Consider the following 23,831-nt stretch of genomic DNA (forward strand, 5'->3'; position numbering starts at 1 on the left):
TTTACAGCATGAGGAAAGAGATGGACATTCAAAGCGACAACCGTGATCTTCGTAGTAGTGAACAATGCGTTTTAACCGGCAAGCCAATCAAGACAAGCTGAAGCAAATAAGAAAACTCCCGACCCATTCCCAGCCTCCTTTGGGATGTTTACCTTTCTCCTCGGGCTATGCATTCGCTTTGAAGAAAGAAATGACAAAATCATTAACGAGAAATGCGTGTATGTCATAAGCGTGCCTGGTCGTCTAAATAATATATTTTATGCTGATGCGAGAGCTGGTGCCTGGTGTTGGAGCAGTGGATGGCCCTGCATTGCCCGGCGCAGGGGTCATGAGCGGTGTAGGCGCTCGGGGTGATTGGAAGTATGGCGCGGATGGCGCTTGTTGTTGAGGCTGAGCATACTGTGGTGGCATGTGCTGTGCTGCATACTGCGATGGTGGTGGTGGTGGTGGTGGTGGTGGTGGTGGTGGTGGTGGTGGAGGATGTTGTTGTTGCGTCTGCTGCTGCGGCTGTTGCTGCTGCTGTGAGAGAGCCTGTGACTGTGGAGGCGGTGGGCCTTGTTGCTGCATACTGCGATGCTGCTCTTGTTCGAGTTGAGACAGAATATCCATCACGCGGTTCCATCCATTCCATTCCGGCTCTTCTCCTATAGATTGATCATATGCGCTGGTTGCTCCTTCTGCAGCAGTGGCAGTGTGATCCAATGTTCTTTGCAACACCTCGCCTCCAGTCCAAGCCCAAGCAGTCTCGTGTGAGCCTTGCATATCAGCGCTGGCGTAGGCTAGCATCTCTTCATCTACTTCCAACATCTCAAGACTGCCTTTGCCATTTTGAACGCGCTCCACCAGACAATCCAAGAAGAAAGAGATATAGCGTCCACAGGCCGAGTTGACTATGGCACGCGTGCCAATCGCGCTCAATGGCATTACGCAAACTATGGCAGTCGCATAATCTCCGCAGAGAGCAGCCACCAGAGTGCAACGCCAAAAGTGGAAGACGAGGAAGAAAGGTGAACTGTTGGCCATCCGTGCGTTCCACTCAGGACTTGGGCTTAAAGGTTGAGCTGAGTAGCGAGGTGGGCCCGGCGAGGTTTGGATCGAGCGTTGTAGGTAGACAGCTGTATCTTTGGCAACGGAAAGGCATCGGTAGAGGGCGTCCTTGCGCTCCTGGGGACGACAGGCAGGAGCCAAGTTGTGGCGGTAAAGGTGGAAGCGGGCGATTTGCAGTAGGAACACAGCACTGAAGTATACAGGATCGAGCGGGGCGTTCGAGTGGATCGGGTACGGATCGGGCCAAGAACCCATGATAGAGCGGAAGTGTTCGTCGTAGGCGTTCAAGGTCGAGGGCGTTATGGTTCGAGACTTCAATGTCTTCTTTAGTGGGTATATGATGCGTACAACAGGCACAAAGACTATTAGTGAGCTTGGACGAGCACCGGAATTGCCGAGTCCAGGTCCTATGCTTGAGTCGTCAATAGGTGTAGGTTCGCTGACATCAACATCAGAATCGTCGATGATGGGTACTTGGCCGAGTTCGAGAGAGAGGATTCTATCCCAATTGTAGACAGACCACCAAAGACGGGTTTGCATCTCGGCCTCGAATTGTGGTAGCTGACCGTGCTCTCGATGTAGGCCCAGTAACTGCGCAAATCTCACACCCGAGCCGAGCCAGAACCAACTTGCTGCTTTACGGTTCATGTTCGAGAAGCAAATACTTAGAAGCAGGGACGTGCGCACATGATCGGGCGAGATATCATCATCCACCGACTTCGTGCAGTACTTGGCCACCTCGGCGAACTTGATGCATTCAGACTCGGGATGCGTAGATCCTCTCGCATCTTGTATGCTACAGCCACACGCAAGAACTGCGAAGAAAAGAGCTTTCCAGATCTGGCGCAGCCCTTGGAAAGTTCCTCTTCTGTACAGCTGTTCGCATTCGTCGATGAAGGTGGGCCAATGGAGGAAGGGGCAGAGCGGCTGCAGTACCGTGTGGTAGTTCTGCAAGAGATTGTCTACCATCTGCTTGGGAGGCAGCGGCGTCGTCGAATCGGCGCACTGGACCTGTACGGTAGGCTTGCTGTAAGGATGCGGCGGTTTGAAGATACCCTGGCTGAACTTGCGAAGGTTTGCTCTAACCCCATCAAAACTGTTCATGGCAATTGGGCGTCCATTTCTTTGCTTGCTAGGAGTGAACTCGGGTGGACCCGAAACACTGGTCGATGGAGGCGCTGCAGATGCACCTGCAGCTGCGCCGCCTTGATCGCTGAGCATGTTGCGTAATTGTCGATTCTCCTGTCTGGTTTCCTCGAGCTGGCGTTCGAGATCTTGAGCATGCCTAGTGCTTGTTAGCTTCAGCTCAAATTGCCGAGAGCAATCATCTCACTTCATCGAGGACATGCGTCTGTTGGTTTCCTTGGTAAATTGACACTTGACGCTCCTGCTTGAGCATTCGGTGCAGCTGGAAGTGTCGGTAGCATCACACTGCGGTGGTGTTAGTGCTAGGTCCCCCGTGCCACGTGCTCCAGCTCTCGAGACCTACTTTAACTTTGCGTTCACGACACGCGTCGCAGCTGGGGTCTTTACGGCGCTGGCGATATGCTCTTTTGTGCGCGGAGAGCATAGCAGCCGAATGATGCCTGGGTGACATGCCAGGCGCACCCATGTTAGGATCATGCAACATCATGGCCTCAGGCATGCCGCCAGTCACGGGTGCGTTGGGAGCTGGGGGCATGGGGTAAGCAGAAGGATAGGGCGCTGGCGGAAGGGATGTCTGCATGGACATCTGCGGAGGTGGTCCAGAGGTTACAGCGGGGTGAAAAGGTCCAGGATTAGGGCCGGGACCAGAATGGGGAGGACCAGGCATGGCATAATTCATGGGAGATGGTTGCATGGGGCCATTGTGGTGGGCTACCGTCGGAGAGGCTCCATTGCCAACATACTGAGGTTGAGGTGGGTAATGCTCGGGTTGCTGGCTTACCGGCCTCCGCCCATCATTAGACATGGCAGCCTCGGGAGCCAGATGCTTCTGGTCGTTCATCGGGTTCGGCGACCAGTAGCAACGAGGTCAAGTGGGTTCCAAAAGTGCGTAAGAGGTCAAGGACAGGCCAATGTCATGCTCGACTCAAAGGTGGCCAAAAAGTGACGTGTGGCAGGAAGCCCGAATCTTGAGACGACGCAACACAGAAGGAGCGAACACGTCCAAATAGCACTATAATACACACCGCTACTCGCCGGACGAGACAATGAAAGGCGAGAGCAGGGCGGATTGCACGACGCGATGGGTTGCCGCGTTCGCGATTGACAAGGCGGGTGGAAGCTTTGATGAGGAAGGTGTCGGGGAAGGTGGAGGAGGGAAGTGCGCAAACACGCGGAACGCTGTAGGTAAAAAGAGAAGGAGGGTTCGCTCAAAAGAGATCCCACCAAGCCGTCGAACTGAAAAAGCCACACAGCGACAGACTCAAGACGTCAGCGCGACATCCGAACAAGGCATAAATGGAAGAATTGGGTTGCTCGACAAACCTCAAAAGATTATTATTATTATTCAGAGGCAGGTTCAGCACAGGCCCTCCCGCCGCGCTCCCTTTCGCATGGCCATGCGGCCGCCGTCAACGTGCACGGCGGCGGCTAATCTCGCCTTGCTGTAGTTCGCTCTGCATGCATAGTTCGGCTGCTTCAGCACTTGTGCACCTCGGTGGCCCAGCGTGAATTCTCTGCTCTTCTTACTTTGCTGCGCCCATGCCAGCGCACTCTCCCGACGCGATCTGACCGTCTCCAGGGCCGCGCATCACTGCTGTTGGTCTTCATCTGCTCTATGCGTGTCAGAGACTGTCTCTTGGGCTTACCGGCACAGTGGCACTGCTTCTACCACTAGAATCACTCAAAAGTCTAAACCCTAGATTTCGTACCGTTTGCTCAATGACAACTGCCGCTACCATGCTTCCCGCCTCGTAGTGTACACTTGGCGTGGGTGATGACATCCAACAAGAATCGACCATCGCGATGGAGCGAGGCTACGAGTACGCAGCTTCTCACAGTCCGGTGCGCCCTTGCAGCAGCTGCGAGTCTTGTGTGCATTGCAGATTATTGTTCAGCCCCCTTTTCGCTGACCTGACGGCGTCGAGTCAGCATCGACAAATCCTCCTGGCATGGCGCTATAAGATTGCTTGCGCTCCCCAAAACTCGACGGCATGGCGATACCTAGGTAGCGGCCACTTTTGGAACTTGCCTAGCGTTGCCGGATGGCACCTTGGCCGTCTCGTGGCCTATCCGACCATGTCGGGCCTTCATAGAAACCCTGCCTACCTATTTGCATAGCTGACCAATACAAGACCGAGCGCAGCAACAGCCATTTACCACGTTGCCGTGGACTTGACATGGCAGTGCCGACCGGTTCTGTGAGTTTTCAGGAGAATAATCCATTGTTTCACCAAGCAACGGCCTACTTTGCACGAGCGACTGATCGTCGCAAATTCGCTTTCTCAGTAAGCTTACTCTTCGCCTTTACGTTTTCGCTTCCTTCCGAAATCCTCTCGTTCCTTGCAGCCTTGTGTGTATTCGTCACTTGTTGCTTCGTCACCACTGGTCCGGTTCGCGCAGACTGCCGATTTGCTCTGTGACTGCAGTGGCTTTTTGCGAAGCCAAGTTTTTCAGCCGCCAATAGGTATATCCCAGCGCTTTGGCTCTGTCCCGTCTTGCGAGTCACTGCGAAGCCCTACCCACCGTGGAGATGACCGCGTGCGGCACCTTGCATCGGTACACACAGCCGTTCTTTGGGAGACTATGGATCTATCCGTTGTGATCGTCGTCATAGCCTGGGATCGGAACGCAACCTTTGTGTCCCGCTACCTCTGCACCTCATCTAAAAAGCGCAGTCCACCTCTCAACAGGAGGTCTCATCGTAATGGTCGGTAGTTCCAACCGAGCGTCACTGCCACATCTACTCGCTTGTGGATTTGGCCAGTCGGTTCACTCTGTTCTGTCTGAGCCGAAAGTGTGTGACAGCGCCTTCCATCCGTGAACCTAGCGGCCACCACACTAACCAAACCATCATTTCTCGCACACCGTGTCACCATCGGTCGGTTGTCCGAGCGAGAAAGTGTGGAGCGACAACCAGATTCCAGTTGTTTGACCTGAGAGTGAAGGCTGGGGCCCCCCGCAGCCGGACGTTTTCCACGGCACTTGTAGAAGCTTTCTTGCCGAATTGCGAAGCAACAACAGTGCTTCACGAAACACATGGCTGCCATCACTCTTGCTGGTCCCATGGTTCCATGCATAGTTCCAGAACACTACGCGTCTCGAGAGCTAGTCCATACCCCAAATCAATCACTGGCGAGTCTTGGGTTCTCGCGCCTGTATTGTGTTCTTGCATCAGATGCATGCTGCTGAGCAATCGCAGATTCGATGTTTGCACTTGTGCTCATCAAGCAAACCTTTCTATATGTGATAGCGCTATGGCCGGCTGTGAAGCTTCTGGCGCGGTCCAGAACTTTTGATCTTTGTTTCGCATTTGCGCTTTGATTATTCATCAAAGGAGGTGTGCGCATCCGTTCTTGTAAGCTTCGAATGTGGAATCATGGAACCATGACTTGAGCATTATTTTATTTGCATTGTCCTAGTCAAGTTGGCTGCACGATCCTTTCAGCTCAAACTCTGGTTCGCGCCGGGTACCGTTGCAGGTAAGGGTACTTTTGGCTTTGACAACCCTAGGAACTGCGACAAATGTAGCTGCTGGCGACAACTCGCTTGACAAACGATGGAGAGATCACCTCGGACTTGACAGCATCGAGTGCATGCATGGTAGAAGGATGCGGTCAATCACGGCTGACTGAGCCGAGCGAATCGGGCCTTCCGGAACCCTGGCAGTCTTTCCGAAGACCTCGCTTGTCGCTTGCATCGAGCGACATCGTGTCATCCACCCGCCGGCCCGTCGGACAGTAGGATTCGGGTATGGCCTCTCTCCGAAACATGCAAGTCTTGTCCGAAACGCTACAGATGAGCTGGTGAAATTCGTCCCACGATGATTCTGAGACGTTCGTGAAAATGCATATACGTGTGCATATACGTCGCTTTGTAAGCCGACAACTGTGTCTGAAGGACAAGCATATCTTTTCCGGTAGGCTCTCGCGTCCTCGCTTGCTGGAGTAGGAAGTTCAAGCCTCCAAGCCTTCTTATTTCGGGGACCCTGGTGGCATCATCGCACAGCTCCAGCCATTCGAGCTCACCGCTGACTTGCGACACCCTGAGCTGCCGTCAAACGGCTCGTAGAGTTCGTTCCGTCGTAGACCGACAACTGCTTAGAAGTTAGACGGTGCACTAGTCAGACCGCTCAAATCCACACTCTGTCCTCTGCCGTTTCGACAGCCAACAGTCTGACCTCACGTGTTCAATTCCGCAGTGCACCGCATAACCCAGGGCTCAGAGTGTCTCTCGGCACTTGAATGCCAGGCATATATACCAGCTTCCTACCAGCTCATAGTGTCTTGCTAGGAATGGTTTTGACAGATTGTTTGATGACTGACCGTGCTGCCCTCACAACAAACGCTGTCGGAGCCGGCCGAAACGTTCAAGCTCCAGGCCCTCTTGCTCGGCCGTGCTTCGCAACTGGTGAGAAAAAATCAGTAAAGATTTCTTCTAGTTACAAGCAAACATAGATACCGATTTCTGACAATAATAAAAGCCCATCTTTCTCGAATAGAGAAGCTTTCAAAACTTTTTACACACTTCTGATCTTTGTCTTTGTATCCTGGGTTTGCGGATCATAATACCATTCGACCATAATCACGACTTTCATACATCGACAGCAACATGTGCAAATCCACTTTCCACTCATTCCTTCAGGAGCTCCCCAAATGCGAGCATCACATGCACCTGGAAGGCTCCCTCTCTCCTGAGGTTCTGTTCACATTGGCTAAGCGTAACAACATCACTCTGCCCCAAGATGACGATGCTTTCAAGTCCCCGGAGACCCTCCTGGCACGTTATGACCGCTTTACCTCTCTTGACGATTTCTTGCACTACTACTACATCGGTATGTCCGTTTTGATCTCGGACTCGGACTTTGAGGATCTCGCTATGGACTACTTCCGCCACGCTGCAGCAGATGGTGTCGCTCACGCCGAAGTTTTCTTCGATCCCCAGGCACACCTTGAACGTGGCATCTCTTACAACACTGTTCTCAAGGGCTTTAGCGCGGCTCGTGCTCGTGCTCAGAAGGAGTTTGGCATTACCAGCGAGCTGATCTGCTGCTTCCTGCGTCACTTGCCTGTGCCTAACTGTGTCTCTATGTTCAAGGATGCCGATGTCCAGGCCAGCTTCAAGAACGGTTCCGTCACTGGTATTGGCCTTGATTCTAGCGAGAAACCTTTCCCACCTGCTCTGTTTGAGGAAATCTACGCTGGTGCCAAGGAGCTCGGTCTTCGTCGCACTGCCCACGCTGGTGAGGAAGGCCCATCCACCTTCATCTCTGACGCTCTGGACATTCTCAAGGTTGAGCGCATCGACCACGGTATCCGCCTGATCGAGGACGAGGCTTTGCTCCAGAGGATCGCCAAGGATGGCACTATGCTTTCCGTATGTCCACTCAGCAACGTGCTGCTACGCTGCGTCAAGGAGGTCAAGGAAGTCCCCATTCGCAAGTTCCTGGACGCTGGTGTCAAGTTCAGCATCAACAGTGATGACCCGGCTTACTTTGGCGGCTATATCCTGGACAACCACTGCGCTGTGCACGAGGCTTTCAACCTGTCGGTGGCCGAGTGGACAAGCATTTGCCGCGCTGGTATCGAGGGCAGCTGGTGCTCTCAGGCCAGAAAAGATGAGATGTTGGCTCGTCTTGATGAGGTCGTTCGTCTTTGGGCACCCAAGCTCTCTGCTTAAGTATCGACTTTCAACCTCGTCGGAACCTGGACCAAATTTTGGGGGTGACCCTGTCCTGAGGGCTATCTTGGTGTCTCAAACGACCATTGCCAGAGCGATTCGATACTAGCATGACCACAATCACATGCGACCTGTGTCGAGGGTCCAGGCCATTAGGACGGAACACTGCTGCCTACTCATCTGCAGTGTTACATTCGTCCTGCAGTCTTTCTGCAGACGCACCTCGCAAATCCGAGATTCCTTGCATGAACGCGCTCCTTTTGATCCAACCCACCGGACACGCAATCAGGCACGAAAATGGAAGCAATAGACGAGGCAATCAATCGTGCGACTGATGACCAAAAGTAGAAGGAGCACCTGACGGGGATTTTATCGCAAGAGGCTGTCGGCATCGTACCCGACTTGCTACTTTCCTACTACCATTTGACTCTTTTGGATGCATTGCTTGGATGTATGGGTGTTTTGTTACGTTTATATATACCCCGATAGAACCTGTTAATACAATACATTGGACAATTGATCTCACGACAGATCTACCCCCGTGCCTGTTGTCAAAAAATTTACGCTCTTGTGCAATAGGATTTTGCTGCTGTTTACTGCGCCCAATGATGCTTGGAGATTGCAACCTCACCATGTCATAGGCAACTTCATTTTGGCACAGTCTATACATCCAAGATGTGCTGTTCATCAGAACCAATGCCTTGAAATCTGATTCACTGTAGAAAGAATGTGGTTGACGTCGAACATGGTCAAGCGCTGAACTGCCAGGGTGGCCAGGCCAACGACCATTATTTTTTTTTTCGACTTTTGACCTCTTTCGTACACCACCACCATTCAATACTACTCTTCTTGTTGAAGCGACAACGTGTATATCGTCATAGATTGACGAAAAAATTTGACGACTCAGACTTGCCTGGTCAATTCTCCTTCGCTTGAATGTCTTCCTCGTCTAAGCAGCCAGCCCTAACAATATGTCAACAATGATATAAATGCTGCTATGTATAAAACAAAACAATGTAGCTATAAATACCAGCAGCTCGCTTGTTCGTCACTTTTCGAGGTCCCCTAAGTTCATCGTTCCTCGCCTCCTTGCTTCGATAGCTCGAGGTCTTATTTTTGTTTTCTTGCTTTGATTATTGACGTTATGGGAACCCGCTGAGCTGACGGTGCGCGCCGAACGCTGCCGCAACTTCCGGAAGGATTGAGAAATATCAAGCGCCGGCAATAACAACGATTGGCTTTTCTCTGATGTAAAAGGGCCTATACATGTACGCGCGTACAATCTCTTGACGTTGTCGATGATCTTGATTGTGGAAGGTGATTAGCGACGAGATGTTGGTTTTTCAGGAGATGTGATGCTTTGTCGGCGAGTGTCTCCTTTCGGATGTGGTCCCGCCTCGTCCGGCCCGGCGGACGTGGGCTCCACGGAAGGCGAGGTCGATGAGAAGTCGATGACCATGACTGGCATGACATGACTTAGAAATAAAAGGAAAAAAAAAAAAAATCAAGACAAAGGGTCGAAAGGTTGACGACGAGTCAATCCATAAAGCGGCTGTCTGGAAAGAGTCAAGTGTGGGATATTGCAGTAGTTGATAACTTCTGGTTTGTTTCAGTGTAGTATACGTGAAGAGAAGCTCTACAAGAAGCAGACAGAAACGAGAACGGCGAACGAAGGAGGGAGTCAAAATCCCTGTTCAAGATGAACCGAGGAAGCGAAGAAGAAAAGCGATGTATACATACACCGTACATTCGTTTGCCATCCCTTTCATGCCCAAAGTTGTAAACGCGATATGCGCAATGCATCAAAAACTCCTTTTTGGGATAACCGATGTATGCAATGTTCAGAAAAGAGGTATATGCTTCGTACAAGGAGTCGAGGAAAAACAAAATTCGTAACGATAGTGGGAAAATCGAGCGGTTGTGAGTTTTCTTGCGTAAAATGGGAAGGTTCGAATGTCGGTTGCTTTTTGTGCTCAGTGGACTGTCGATATCGAAAAAATGGAGGGTATCATGCGCGCTCATAGGTGCAACGGAAAGATCAAAGTCGAAGTGGGAAAAAGAAGACCGAGAAAGGTTGCCTGGGCTCAGACAATGCTCGCGTAGCGAAAACAGAACGAAAGGAAGAGGGCGTTTTGCTCGAAGGCTGGTGCAAGGCTCATTGGCTATAGCTCCGGGAGTCTGGTGTATGCCGAGTAGAAGGAGTCCTGGATCGCGCAGCGTATTTTAGTCTTGTTCTAATCCTTGGGATGTGTTGGTCATGCCCAGATGGTCGGGGGAACTACGAACCCGCCTCGGAAACCTCCATGAGGTGCTTCTAGTTGCTCAAATTCATATGAATCATATCCATGCTCGTGCCCGCCTCCCGTGTAATGGTTCGGATTGAAGGCAGGCGAATGTGCGGTACCCCAGCTACTGGTGCCATCGGTATAGCCACTATCGTAGGACGGTGTACGTGTGGGTACTCCAAGGTAGGGCGAGCCCGCTAGTGAGCTCGAAGACATGCGATTCTCCTCACGAACATGGTCGACTGACGAGGGGACAAAACCAGGGCTGAGATTCCCAAAACTCATGAAGGGGGTATTAACACCGTCCAGGTTGAAAACAGGGGTATACGGAGACTGCTGAGGTGTGTGTTGAAGTTGTATCTGTTCCAAGTGTTGTTTTGACCATGCCAGACGAGCGCGGTAGGTAGATGCTGCTTGCTGTGGGAAGTGCATGAGGGAGCTGATCTCCAGTGCGTGCTGACCAAATTGACCATCAGTTTGCATAGGAGCAGTCATTTGGATGATCCTTTCGAGCGGAGGTAAGCTGATCGCGGCGCAAAACGATGCGCCAAGAGATGGGAATAAAGGCTCTAATGCAAGGGCCGTGGCATAAAGATGGGCTACCACAAGTGTTGAGGGGCCATCAACCATCGGTTTATCCAGGAGCAGACTAGGAACAAAGAGAACCCACTTGCGAAGGCTATAAAGTTGCTCAAATTGCTCAGCAGCTGTTTGCGCGGGCGAAGTGTTCAGGAGATATGATATATAACCTAGTAGCTGCTCGATCCAGTAGGCTTCGGGACTGTGGGTGATCAAAACGGGCTGCAGGCGCTGGAGAGAGGCCAGGACATTCGAAAGGATACCGTGTCGTTCTTGCATGCTGGGAAGTGAGCGCGGGTCCTCTGAAGGCTTGTAGGGGCTCAAGTTGATCAGATCTGCGAAAATCGACTCATGGTTCCAACCAGCCATAGCACTGACAACGGTTCGGATGCCAGTCTCGAGAGAAGACCATGTGCGCCAGTCGTTTGCTTGGGTCATAAGAAGGAGGGAAGTTGCCAGGATAGCGTCTGCGTTGGACTTTGAAAATGAGTTAAGGGCATCATGAAGACCATGTAGTGCAACACCGCCATGCTGAATCTGAATCTTGCGCGTATCTGGAGAGGGAGACATCCATGCCAGATGGCTGGCAGAGAACGCCAAGAATGCCTGCATGACGTATGAATACGAGGTCGCTACACTGAGATACCTAAACGGGGTTAATTAGGGGTGGGTGATCACAATGAAGAGGGGTAACACGCACTTTGGGACCTTTGAAGCCCATACTGTCATGTCGCTGGTGCTGTTCAAGAGTAATGACCTCGAAATGGATGAGAGATGTTGGATCAGACGCAGCTCAACCCTAGAATGGCTTTGTGGTCTAGGCGAAGGGAAGACTTGGAGCTCTGGATAAGGAAAGTTGCCAGTCTGAAGCCAAATGTCGAGCATGTGCTCAACACCAGGTGACGAGGGCAACGGGAATTGATCTCGCGGTGCCTGTATATCTGCTTCAGGACGTTGCTGGTCCATGTAATCACAGCGAACCTGGTGCTTTGTGCAATTACGACTAACGAGAGCATTAGCAATCGACGCGGCGCGAGGTGACACGGGCGTGTCTGCTCACCATTGAGGGAACGTCTCATCACATCTGATATGTCTACGCTTGCATGTCTTGCATCCTGTTCTGCTCTTGGTGTGACTGCGCCTCGAGGGTCCAGCGCCTTGACCAGCCATAGTGTCTCGAACCGATTGACCGAGTGTGCAACAATTTCTGTATAGAAAGAGCCTTGCTCCTTGATAATAATTGAAATCCCAGATCGGTGGGAGATTTGGTTGATGATAAAGGAGAAGAAAGGAAAGAAAGTCTAGAAGGGCCAGCAGACGCGTGAGGTTCGCAAAAAGGCAAAATGCGGGAAATGGGAAAGTGGTAGGTAGGAAAGAACTAGGCAGCGAGCGTGCTTGATGATGTGCAGGGAAGCGAGTGAATGGGCCCGGTAATAAGTGGACCCCGAATGCTTTTCTCCTATGGTTCAGGACGAACTGGTCAAGAACGCAAAGGCGGTATACATAGTGTTCGACGGGAACCCGTCGAAGGTACTATTTTTACCGAAGGGACCTGCCAACTGGCAACGGGTCGAACCCGTCGCATGACATAGCTCTTCTGGGGACGAAGGAGAGTCTGCCCGAGCTGCTACCCAAACCGGAGGATGAGCTTGTTCAGGGCATGGCAACCACCAAAGCAGTTTAGGCCCCGGCAAAAACTCTCACAGATCTTTTTATTCTCATGACTCCCAGCACAGTCCAGTCTGATGTTCGGAGCCCTTGGCCCTCTGACAGGCGCACCCTTCCGCCCGGACTCACGGAGGTGGTCGTCCATACCATCACCTCGCTGTACGACGTTGACTGTGAGCCCACCTTGGGCATTGAGCCAGGTCGCCGCCTGAACCCTTTTTCTCCAGCTGATTCTGGAAGAGCCATCAAACTATGACTTGCTGATCACACGTGCTGAGGTTCCATCCGAGTGAGTAAAAGAATGGTAGCTATCGTCGGCTTGTGGCTATTTTTAGTAGCGACCAAAGTCACTCTCCACCAATCGTTCGAGGTTGCCACTTTAGAGTCTTTAGGCGTTGACTAGATTCAGTCTTGACCTCCTGCCAGAAACACTGCAATTCGCGCAAACAATAGAATTCTTATTTTGCGTTTGGTTCAATCGGAAGCCTGCGCTGCCGTTGCGCCCTACGGAATTAGTGCCATCGCCCACCGGTATTTCCTGTGCTCCAACCTCTCTTTAAGATAGTGAAGGAATTCACGTGGCGGGGAGCTACGATTTTCCGCCATCCGACATCCGACATTTCTTGTTTGTCATGAAATGAATGATGGTAGCTTTTTGGCCCTGCGATTTCTATGGCACGCACCGGCTACGCTAGCGATGCAGTAACATCGCTGCGATCAGGCTCTGCAGTTATACCAGGCTAGAAGAATGTGACGCTATCAGTGACCCTTCAATCTTTGAGGCATCATACAGGTGCCCTCTGCTTAGTCGAATGCTGCTTATCGCACAATCAATGCGTATGGCACTGTAGCGTTGCCTCTTCTAGGGTTGCTCTAATCTGCATCATGGTCCTCTGCCAACAAAATCCTCCAATGTCATGAACGGACCGAGTTGCCGCAGGATCTACAGTCGCATCCATCCCACCGGCGGTACTACTAAGCGTCGACCTCTCTTGCGCAAATCAGCCGGCAAGCCAATAATGTCAGACTGCGAGACAGGCTGACACTCTCAGTCACGAGCTTGCGGCTCTGACTATTCATGGAAGCATGTCTCTAACCTTGAGGCTGGCAGTTCCCTCCAGCCAGTCTGCAGACGAGGTTGGCAGCTCGACAGGGCGTCGGCGGTCCGCGCGCAGCGATTGAAGTCTATGCTTTTCAAGCAAGTAAACGGTCTCCAAGTTCAACGTGCACCATGCAGAATCGTCTGTATCAATGGCACCATTTGCCATGACCAGTCATCTGTGCTTCGATCCGTGCCCTGTCCTAAGGCATTGTAGATCACCAACCACTCAACAGCGCTGCATCCAGAAACCCTTGGCCCCTTCTCGAGATCAGTTAATCCTGCCGAAATATCTTGTACGTAGTATAGGATGCCGAAGGAGACCACGGGTCTGGCACGGGTCTGACTAGTCTTCCTGGGATTATCAACGCCTGCGAGACCAATTACTATTGCAATCTCGGCAGCTTGCGGTTTACCGGCTTGGGATTCATCATGGGAACTGGTCAGAATGGGAAGCGAGATTCCCAAGCCGATACAAAAATCGAGCCAAGGACCAATGTGAGTCGCTCCGGTCGACAGACCGGTTTGCTACGGCCAGTCTGCCCCTCGATCTCGTTCTTGATTGCAGAAAAAGAGGAAGCCGGACAGTGATGAGCGCATAATTAGGTAGCAGCTAAAAGAAGGTGCATCTATTCTGATTCTCTTAGCCTCGGCGCTGGCCATGTGTTCTCCCTTGGCGAGAGCTCGGAAGCGTGGGCGCATTCAAAGTTCAGACCAAACATATCCACATGAATTTTGGCTTCGCAACCTGCTCCCAATTGAACAACCTGCCCCTCGAAGGAAGCTGAACTTATGTTCGGTGTATATGCGCCTACACCTCGGTCCAATTTCTGAATCCTTTGCAAATCGCAGCAGGACCGGGGGCTTGCAAGTTGCAGCTTTATAACATGCACCTGCGCATCGGTTGCTCTTCCTCGCGTAACCCCGCAAGATTTCGGCGTGGACGGCATGATGTCTGTGATCGAACAAGGCAGGTCGAAAGAGACCTTCTTTTTCTTTTGCTTCCTTCGCTCTGGCTCCTCGCAGACCACACATCATTTAGTCATCGCTTCGAGTCGCATGAGTCGCTTGAGATCTCAGATTCACTTTTCACTTATTCTAGCAGGTCCAACCGGCGCCCCTGCTGCAAGTTGCTGCTCGCAGCTCTCTCCTCGCTCGATTCCGGTGGGGGCGTACTTTCGTGCCTCAAATGTCCAGGCTGTTTTGCTCCAGACTTTTTTGCTCGGCTGAATTGTCTGCTAAAGGTGTGTATTTCAGGCCGAGTCCTTTCGCAATTTTCCATTTCCCCCACGCATCTGTCACTTCCAATGGCCTTTTTCTGTTTTGTAGACATATGAAGATCAAACATCAAAAACGCCATCCGGCTGTTGGCGCTGAGGGGTTGCGTGGAAAGACCAGAAACTACACCACTGGTCGAAGCCAAAGTCGAACGTTGTCATGGCTCTGACTGAAGTCAAAATCACAAGTCTATTCATCCTCACACGCCTGCCTGCCCCTCTGAAGATCTATTTTTGGGAACGCCATTGGGATCGGTACAACAACGTTCTCATCGTCGTCCCTTTCGCGGCATGTCTCCCATTCTGGATGATGATCATCTACCACTCTTGAGTCTCTTGATCAGCCATACTTTGTGAATGCATCGACCGACATCAAAAACCCAAAAAAACACTGCGAGTCTGCGACATACTTCTGAGTCTATCGGGCTTTGAAGGGGTAAAAAGAAGTCGGCGTCATGGGACATTATGTTGTCGGCCCGCGATGGTAACCGTCACTTGACGATCTCATTTGGTCAATGCAACATAACGTGCACCGCACTCAAACACATCTAGGTTCGTTATTTCCATACATACCTAGAAAAACACGATTCACAACGCCGCTGGTCGGGCTTTGAAGGACCAGGAGAAGAGTTTCGGAGAGTCGTCCCTGCCTCCTGGAGGGGAAAACGCAACAATCAACCTTAAAAGCTACAGACCAGACCTGCCGAAACATGCCAATACGAATTGAAAAAACGTTCAGACATTGCCGTGAGGTCAAAGCATTCCTGGTGTCTTTCACGTGGCTCCAAGCAAACACGAGGTCTGTCCACACTAGGAAATCCGCAGCTGCTAAGTGGTTCAGGCTCTGCTAAGCTCCTTGTTCGCTCCTTCCTAAGGAACTTTACTTGTAGATGGCACGATGGCTTCCTCGATGCATGATATCTCCTTGACCCTGAGCGGCTTCTCAGACCACGATGAGCCGCGTCTCGAACCACGGGCAACTCTCACGGAAAACTAATTCATGCGTTTGCCGTGTGCCAAAGCGCAAAATCCACAATCTGGTGATCTCGTACTTCTTCTATATCAGGAAGATCTAGAATGGATACACGATGTCATTCAATATCGACGAACCTTGCTTGCCCTAAGTTGTGCTTTTGATGAACCCCTAAACCATGAACCAATGATGATTCGATTAAGAATATCATCCTAGTCGGCAGTTCTAAGATTTGAGTCCATCACCTCGTATTCGATTCTCGAACATGTCTCCAGTCTCGTCCAAGATCTTTCGCGTGGTCAATGACCACTGATTTCGTACCTTGACAGCAGGAAGACATGTCTTTCGGCAGCTGCAAGGTTCGCAAAGAAACGACCATCTCGCTACTTGATCCTCGAATGTCTTAATAGCTCAACCCAGTTTTCGCTCAATGAACCATCCCTCTCGTACTTCAACAGCAGGGAGATCTGGGCTTAGGAACGTAACACGATATCGTTCTACATTGATGAATATCGGCTTGCCCTAAGATCTTTGAGCCCTTGATGAGATCAATGACCATCATCAATTCATGGCCACGATGCCAATCCTCTCGGCAGATGCAAAATCTGTAGAGACATTGCCATTTCTCTTCTCGATCGCCGAACGTCTCCTAGCTCAAACCTATCTTTCTCTTGGTCAATGAAACAACGACTTGATAGCCCTTCCATGTACAACCATCTGCCGAACCATCGCCGCAAAGCCTTCTACTCCACAACTCTAGAACAACAATAGAAACAGTACGACAAGATCGCTATTTTATGCTCAGTACGTTGCGCATTGCCCTAAGTACGACACTTCTCCATCATAACGTTGTTCAAATCGACACCTTGCCCTAAAGCCCAGTCTATCCAATCAAAAGCCAAGAATGACCGACTACATCCAGAAAAAGGTCCACAAAAAGCAAAAGCATACATGCAAACAAGCTTAAAGCACGTTAGGGCAGAGAACTTCTCGATCTTTTGTCTTCTGTCGCTGTCAACGCCAATTATGACAAAGTCAACATTTGCCGAGAGGGGACCTGACGTAGAGAGACAAGCACTTTTAGGCCCCCCCAGCTTGTTGTGGAGAAAGGACATGGAACACGTCAAGAGAGCCGAACTGTTGATGAAACACGCTACATGTCGGATGCGAGAAGAGCCTCAAGTAGAAAGCATAGTTGGACTTCAGGTCATGGCTACTCGCAAGCGGAAGAAAGAGCGGTTGACATGCTGACCTTATTCGTCAGACCGCCGTGCGCCTTCTCACAGGACACTGCAAAAGTCAATGAAGAAGACACTCAGCTGAATCTGGATACGAGACCAGCATGATGAGCTACAGATCAAACGTCCGTCTTCGTGATCTCCTGCTATCTACCTTTCTCTTGAAATTCCTCATCTGGTATGCTCGCTCCGAATGCCTGTAAATGGACACATGCTACCATCTCCGGACGTCTCCGATATAGCTAGGTAACTATCGGTGTCAATGATGTTTGTACTTCTGTTTTCGTAAACCACGTTAGCATTTAGTACACACAATTCCGTTGTGGCGCGAAGACAATGTTGTGGGCAAGAAAGGAGGCTCAAGACAAACTTACATCTTCCGACTTCTTGATGTGGTCACGGTCGACTTGATTGCCAACACCTTTGAACGTCTGACCGACTGCCCGGCTGACTCCAATGACAGGTTGGAGCAAGATGGTTGGCGCATGTCGAGCCACCGCTTGAACAGCCCCTGCGGCAGTACCACTGGCTATGAAGTCTGCCTGAACAGCAATGATAGCATCCCGTGCAGTTGTCAGATCTCGCTCGAGATAGCGACGGGCAGAATGCAACCCTTGGAGCACACCCAAAGGTTGATCTGCATAGTTGCTGAACTGACGCGGTTCGAGCTGCTCGTATTCTTCCTCAACACTTGACAGCCCTTGGTTAGTGTGGGGGCGCTGACCCGGGGAGAGCATATCTTCGACCTCTTGCAATCTAGTCCCCGTACCGATTGCAACCTTGGCAATGAGGCGTGCAAACCCGGATGAAGTCGTGCTCAGTGCTTTGACGGCCCCTTTCTGCACGCTGCGAACCTTGAAACCGTCTTTCCTAATCTCAGCGACAGGGACTGCAACAATGTCACGAATACCCATGCCAAGTTCAACCAGGGGTCTCGTCATCCCAATACCAGCAAGCACTCCACGGAGCTGATTGTGTATCACATCGGGTGTCCAGATGTCGCTCAAAGTGTCATGCAGCGTGTCAAACCCTCTCAGACCGTAGATGATCGCATGCTTCAGCTTGATATCAGCCTTTTCGAGAGTCACGAAATTCTTGAACTCAGACATGCGACCACCTCGCAGACCGACATAATCGACTTTCTTCGGCTTGTAGTCGAGGCACAGATTGACAGTATTGACCTCCAGCCGCTGTATGAATGGTGGCTCGGCAGGAGCATCGGCAGGCCTTTGCGAGTCGTCTTTGAAATCGAAGAAGCGGGTCATAAACTCCAGTGCGTCTTGGTCGACATGCAGGCGTAGCGGTAGAACAGAAGCCTAAATTACTGTCAGCTTTAAGAACGGTCAATAGACGCACCGCTACTTACACGAATAGTCATCTCGGTGGCTACTAATTCTGGCACAGGTCGAACATTCAAGAGTTCCAGATGTATCATAGGCTTCATCATCTCGCGCATGTTTTTCTTATCGTTGTGGAGCGTTAAGAACTTCTTCCAGGTCGAGGTCGGTACATGATCAAAGATTTCGAAGTTTGTCACCCTGACATCAACAGAGCTTTGCGCTTCGCCGCTATCAGGTGGATGTATCAAGAAATCAAGGGAGACCCCTTTGAGCTCAAATCCGAGTTTGTGGGATGCACCACGTTGAAGACGAAGTCGCTTTTTTCGAAGCTTTTTCTGGCGGCTGATGTCGGCTTGGCTGGGCCTGGAAATGCCAGTAGTGGCATAACTCTCCGTCTCACTAGCAGCCTCATTTCCTTGATTTATCAGGTTGCTGATCGAATGGCGAAGGTCGGCTGGTTCGCGAGCCGACGGAACACCTATGTAGATTGAATTGAACAAGCAATCACCAATGACCGTCTCGGTGTCCTCCTCGAAGGTGTTGGATCTTCGTCTGTTCGACTTACGTTCTTCGAGCTTCATTTCCACAACTTCGACCGCCTGAGTGATCGTTTCGCGGGTACGTTGCCAATCGTAGCCATCGTACAGATTCCAGATGATGTTGACCTCTCGAACCCGGACTTGCACTGGGAACTGTTTCTGCTGCTCGTGGGCTTCACCAAGTGCTCTCGATCCACCGTAGATCTTGTCGAGCTGTCGATCGTCCTGGTAGAATGGCGTTAAAACCGCAGGAGTTGTTACGGTTGCCAGGTCCGAACTACCAAGCTCTTTTCGCAGATTACGCAACAAGGCGTCGTCGCCGAATTGCGGTGAGCTCGTAATTTCGAAAGGATCCTGCTCGAGAAGACTTTCGACAGTGTCTGATTGAAGGTTGCCTCCGCTGTAGAAGTCTGCATCTTCGAAATCCATGCCTTCATCCATCGAATCCAATGCCGTATCCGTGCCAACCATCAGACTGTCTTCGTCAGATAGTGGCAGGTCTATATCAGCATCAAACAACGCAGAGGGAGTAGGGCCAGGTTTGACGAACGCTTCACCCGAGAATGAATTTACCATATCGTCCAACGTCATGAGCCCAGTGTCAGGCTGAGGACGAAACTTGGGATTATTATTGGCGACTGCAGGGGGCGATAGACCATTAAGGACAGCAATCAAAGTCTGTGTAGAATCTGCGCACGTCTCCAACAAGAAGAATTCGTCGCGCAATTCGACATCTATGAATCTGTCGCGACTGGGCCCTTCTTCAAGAACGCACACAATGGCTTGAGCGGATCTGATTGAACTGACGGCAACATAGCCCTTATTGAGAAGATAAGTTTGGAGATGTAACGAGTGATTGGGCTGAGGAGATGAAGTAGGAGAGGCTGGTCCCTTGGCAGATGGCACGACTTCGTGGTCAACGACGTAAAGGGTTGCTTGTCGAATGTTGAGGACAGCCTCAAAGGACTCGTCCGGTGGAACCGAAGTGCCGAATTTTGTGTCATTCAGTAAGAGAAGGCCTTTTGACTCCAATTCTCTAGGTTGTAAACCAAAACCGCAACCATGTAGTAAGACGTCAATGGCGAGCTTTTTCTTAGTACTCTCGGATGGTCTTTTGGCTACGGGTGCAGACTGTGATGTCTTCTTAAGCTCTAGAGTGGATATGTCAAGAGCAGACGCGGCAAGATCTTGTACTTTCTGCTCTACCTCTGAAGCGGTCTCGGTGTTGGTGAGAGATAGGAGCGTGGGAACGTCGTACTCTATGCAGATGTTGAAAAGCTTTAACTTCACCACGGGTTCTACCTCGTCACCGACCATGCGCATCATAAGCATAGGATAATCCTCTGAGCAAGCTCCGGGAAGCATGTCATGGACAATCTCTTTGCCCCCTGCAGAAATCAAGCTGATGTTCCCCACAGAGAGGGCAGAGAGGGCGGGTAGACCGACATGAGCAATCTGTATGTTTATCAAAGAAACATGCAAAAGTCCGAATCTCTCATGGACAGGTACTGTGAGTTTTGTGTTGGCGAGCTTAACTAGGAACAGGATTCCAGGAGCGTCGTCCTCAGGCAAGTATTTCGTGACCGCCGATAGTTTAATGAGCTCTTCGCCGAGTGACTGGAGATGTGGTACAAAGTCCCACTGGTGAATACACGTCTGGAAAGACGATGCTTGTACGTTCAAAACTGACCCTTTCCTCCTCTGCCTGAGAAGCGTATCGATCAAGATATCATCATCGTTCTCGTACTTGTTCTTTGACGGAGTAACAAGAGATATAAGGCGACTCAGATCTTGTTGTGATGGCAAGAAGGTATAGACCATTTTAACCTGTCTCATAGCGATGTCGAGGTCGGAAGGAACAGCCGAAGTGTCTAATGCGGGTAAAGCGAGAGACAATTTGTCAATGCCAACAATGACACCACTTTGTCGATGTACAACTTTTGTCGAGGATGCTTGCAATTCCACAGCACATGACTTCGAGATCAACATTACATCGATCCTGGCCAGTCGTGCATTAAACTTTGTCTCAGGCGCAGTGCTCTCGTTGGTCATTGATTCTTGGAAACGGACCCCTCTGCGTGGCGGTGTGGAGGCTTCTTGCTTGTTGGAAAAGTATCCACTTGAGAACAAGGAGGAGCTCATCTCAACGATGCCAATCATACCACCTAGTGTGTTGAAGTCTTCGTCAAATTTCACCAGGTTCAAATTGATACGGAGTGGAAGTAGTTCGGCTTCTATCCTCCTCACGTTTTCCCCTGTGAGCGTTGTATTTGTGGTAGATGTAGCGGTGATCGCGTGTTGAGAACTCCTTGATTCTGATTGGGGCTTTGTAAGATCGAATGAGACAATGTCATTGGTACCAGCCGTGAACGTGAAATTGCCAATACTGAGCTTGACCTCTGCAGGAGGAGGATGATTGTCCATTTCGAGGTCAAATCGTTGTAGCTGAAGTTGCAGCAGCGCTCTCTTCTCATGTTCGGGATATGGTCTAGGTCGCCACGCAGACAGGTCGATGAACTCTGCCAATGACTCCGGGAGATTTTCGAATAAGGACACGCAGAACGATTCCAGGTGCAATGCAAGACCCGGTAAGTCCTGATCAACAGCCGCATCATTCTGGTCAGGACTGTCCCCCGTTGCTGAAGTTTGACCTGGGCCTTTCGCTATCTCTGCTACCGTGATCAAAGAACGGATAGTACCAGCATCCAACTGCAACGTAATCGGAGTCACGTCAATCTCGATCGTTGTGTCTATCGCCTCACCTTCGTCAGGCACCATGGCTACGTCAGGTGCAAGGGGCGGGTTGAACCGCACAGATGGACGGCCAGATCCAGCATAGATCGAGAATGCACCCGGGGCTTGCTGAAAGGCAGAAGTTGTCATCAAACTCTGCGAAATCGAGTCTTCTACCTGGTGCACCTGTTTGTTCTTGCGTGGAAATTGACAGATGCCAATTTTCAGCCCGCGCATAATTAGAATCTCTTTTGAGACATACGTGAGAGATGTCTCCTTTGAGTCCTGTCCTTCGATAGCAGACTGGCGCCCCAATTCAGGTGACTGGTTTCTCAAGGTTGGTGTAGGAGCTCTGTCTTCAAACTCATAGCCGGGTTGTTCATTTAAGTGCTGCGACAAGAATGGAGGATCCAAGTCTTCGTCTTCTATGACAGAGTTCCAGCCTCCTGGCAACGCTTTGATATCTGGAGATCCTGGCTCTTGGCCCACGGCACTCATGTACATGCTCTCCGCTTCAGCATGACTGTAGACCACAGATTCTGTCAAATCAGGTCCATCTTCTGGTTCGAGAGGAGACAAAAGCGGAGTAGTATCAGCGTCAAAGCTCTCGTTTTCGGTCTCGCGATTGGGGCCAAAGTCCGCATCGTGGTTTATGAGCCTCGAACTCGAAGCGGTCTGTGGCGCCTGTGCACTTGTGAATGACTGTCCAATGGTCGATTGTGACATGACGCTAGAAGATTCTCGAGCATCAATTGTACTCATGAAAACCGAAGACGACAAATCCTGGAGTAGTTCAGAGGCAGATCGATCATCTTCGGGGGCGAACGAAGACCATATTTGATCGTGATCGGAAGACCCTCGGCTACGTCTAGATGCCCAAGAAATGTTGTCTTCACCAGGACGAATGTCAAAAGATGCAGTGCTTTGCGTCATCTCATCTGGTAAGCTTTCGTGGTCCGAGTCGGATAGATATGCATGAGCTGGGAAATCGATTTGTGGCAAGACACCAGATTCTGCCAGAGCCGGCTCTTGTTCTGAGAAATCGTTACTCTTTCGTCTCTCATTTTTGCTTGTGCTACTCGAGGTATAAGATGCAAACAAATCAGCTACGGATGTATGCGTGTGAGCGTATCGTTCCTCGCGCACGAGGTGAATGCTGAGCCCATCCAGAGCGATCTGCCTTCGCTTTCCAGCAGGCAGTTGGTGACCCTTATCGTTTTCAGCACTAGATGGAACAGCAGCATTGACATGAATGTCTGCCAGATGAGCAATGAAGGTCATTGGCGATGCTTCAGGAGTCGAATCGTGGAGAGACAGCCTGATGCTGACGTCCTTGATTCTGACTTGTATACGATCCACAATTCCTTGCAGAAAAGTGGCAATGATACCTGGAAGACCCAGACTTGTGCCAGTGCCTAGATCATCGCTTGAATCGCTCATAGATGACTTGGCCATATAGCGAGCCTCCAACTCTTGTTTCTCTTCGGCCGGTTCTTCGAGCAAGATAGACTGAGCGAGTTTCTGGGCGGAAGGTAGACCGCCACTGTCATGGTAAGGAGGGCTTGGAGAGTGTATTCGTCGGTTCGTCTTGCGATGGTCTGGGACCTTTGCGTCGGCGACATTGTCGTCGGGACTAGCAGGCACGTCTGCCATAACTTGGATCTCGATACCATCTACTTCGGCGACGATGCTCTGTTGGAAGAAGTTGGCAGGGACAGTTAGGCGTAGCGACAAGACACGGGCGATCTGAAGGCGAAGGTTGGGTGGAAGTTGCAGCAGGGCAGAGAGTTCCTAAGGCGTGTTAGACAGTCTTGCAACGGAAGGCACGGTGAAAGGCGTGTATACCTGGACACGGAGACCGACATTCTTGAGCTCGACAGTGCTGGACCTGCCGATCTTCACGCCCAAGGAGTCGAGATCCAACGAGTCTACATCCAGCAAAGCGATACGCGATAGAGCAGTCCGGAGCAGACGCTTCTGGAAGTAGGCTGGCATCCACGAAGCCATGATGCCTGAGTGTGAAGAAGCAAAAGTCGCGCTCAGCCCAGCATGCTCGTTGTTCGTATATTCATGTTACGGTACACCAACGACAACTCGCGGGGTACATGAGGGAGAGCGTTGGGAGGAAAGGATTATGTGTCGCCTGGATACTGTTTCGTCTTTGGTCTGGCGCTGCTTCTCACACGGCTCACAGACGATGCTAGTGTCTTTGTCACCGCTTTATTTGCAGG

The 23,831-nt window shown here is 50.9% G+C and overlaps 4 protein-coding genes across 4 annotated transcripts; 1 reads left to right on the top strand and 3 right to left on the bottom strand.

The window, feature by feature from the left end:
* Positions 1-243: 243 nt before the first annotated feature.
* Positions 244-2,644, bottom strand: M437DRAFT_59322 (uncharacterized protein; the record flags this gene model as incomplete). Its single annotated transcript, XM_041023557.1, has 3 exons — positions 244-2,332; positions 2,381-2,478; positions 2,537-2,644. The coding sequence occupies 3 exons, from the start codon at positions 2,642-2,644 to the stop codon at positions 244-246; spliced, it is 2,295 nt and encodes a 764-aa protein (XP_040875420.1).
* A 4,157-nt stretch (positions 2,645-6,801) lies between these two features.
* On the top strand, positions 6,802-7,869 carry M437DRAFT_69924 (adenosine deaminase; the record flags this gene model as incomplete). The annotated part of the gene is made up of 1 exon (XM_041025374.1): positions 6,802-7,869. The coding sequence occupies one exon, from the start codon at positions 6,802-6,804 to the stop codon at positions 7,867-7,869; it is 1,068 nt and encodes a 355-aa protein (XP_040875421.1).
* A 2,255-nt stretch (positions 7,870-10,124) lies between these two features.
* Positions 10,125-11,903, bottom strand: M437DRAFT_69925 (uncharacterized protein; the record flags this gene model as incomplete). Its single annotated transcript, XM_041025375.1, has 3 exons — positions 10,125-11,379; positions 11,434-11,736; positions 11,794-11,903. 3 exons carry the CDS (start codon positions 11,901-11,903, stop codon positions 10,125-10,127), a joined length of 1,668 nt encoding a protein of 555 aa, XP_040875422.1.
* Positions 11,904-17,347: 5,444 nt separating this feature from the next.
* Positions 17,348-23,607, bottom strand: M437DRAFT_59312 (uncharacterized protein; the record flags this gene model as incomplete). The annotated part of the gene is made up of 7 exons (XM_041023554.1): positions 17,348-18,304; positions 18,355-19,040; positions 19,236-21,264; positions 21,544-22,340; positions 22,680-23,081; positions 23,145-23,391; positions 23,446-23,607. The coding sequence occupies 7 exons, from the start codon at positions 23,605-23,607 to the stop codon at positions 17,348-17,350; spliced, it is 5,280 nt and encodes a 1,759-aa protein (XP_040875423.1).
* Positions 23,608-23,831: the final 224 nt, after the last annotated feature.

The sequence above is a fragment of the Aureobasidium melanogenum genome (assembly GCF_000721775.1).
Source record: "Aureobasidium melanogenum CBS 110374 unplaced genomic scaffold scaffold_32, whole genome shotgun sequence".
NCBI classification, from domain to species: Eukaryota; Fungi; Ascomycota; class Dothideomycetes; order Dothideales; family Saccotheciaceae; genus Aureobasidium; species Aureobasidium melanogenum.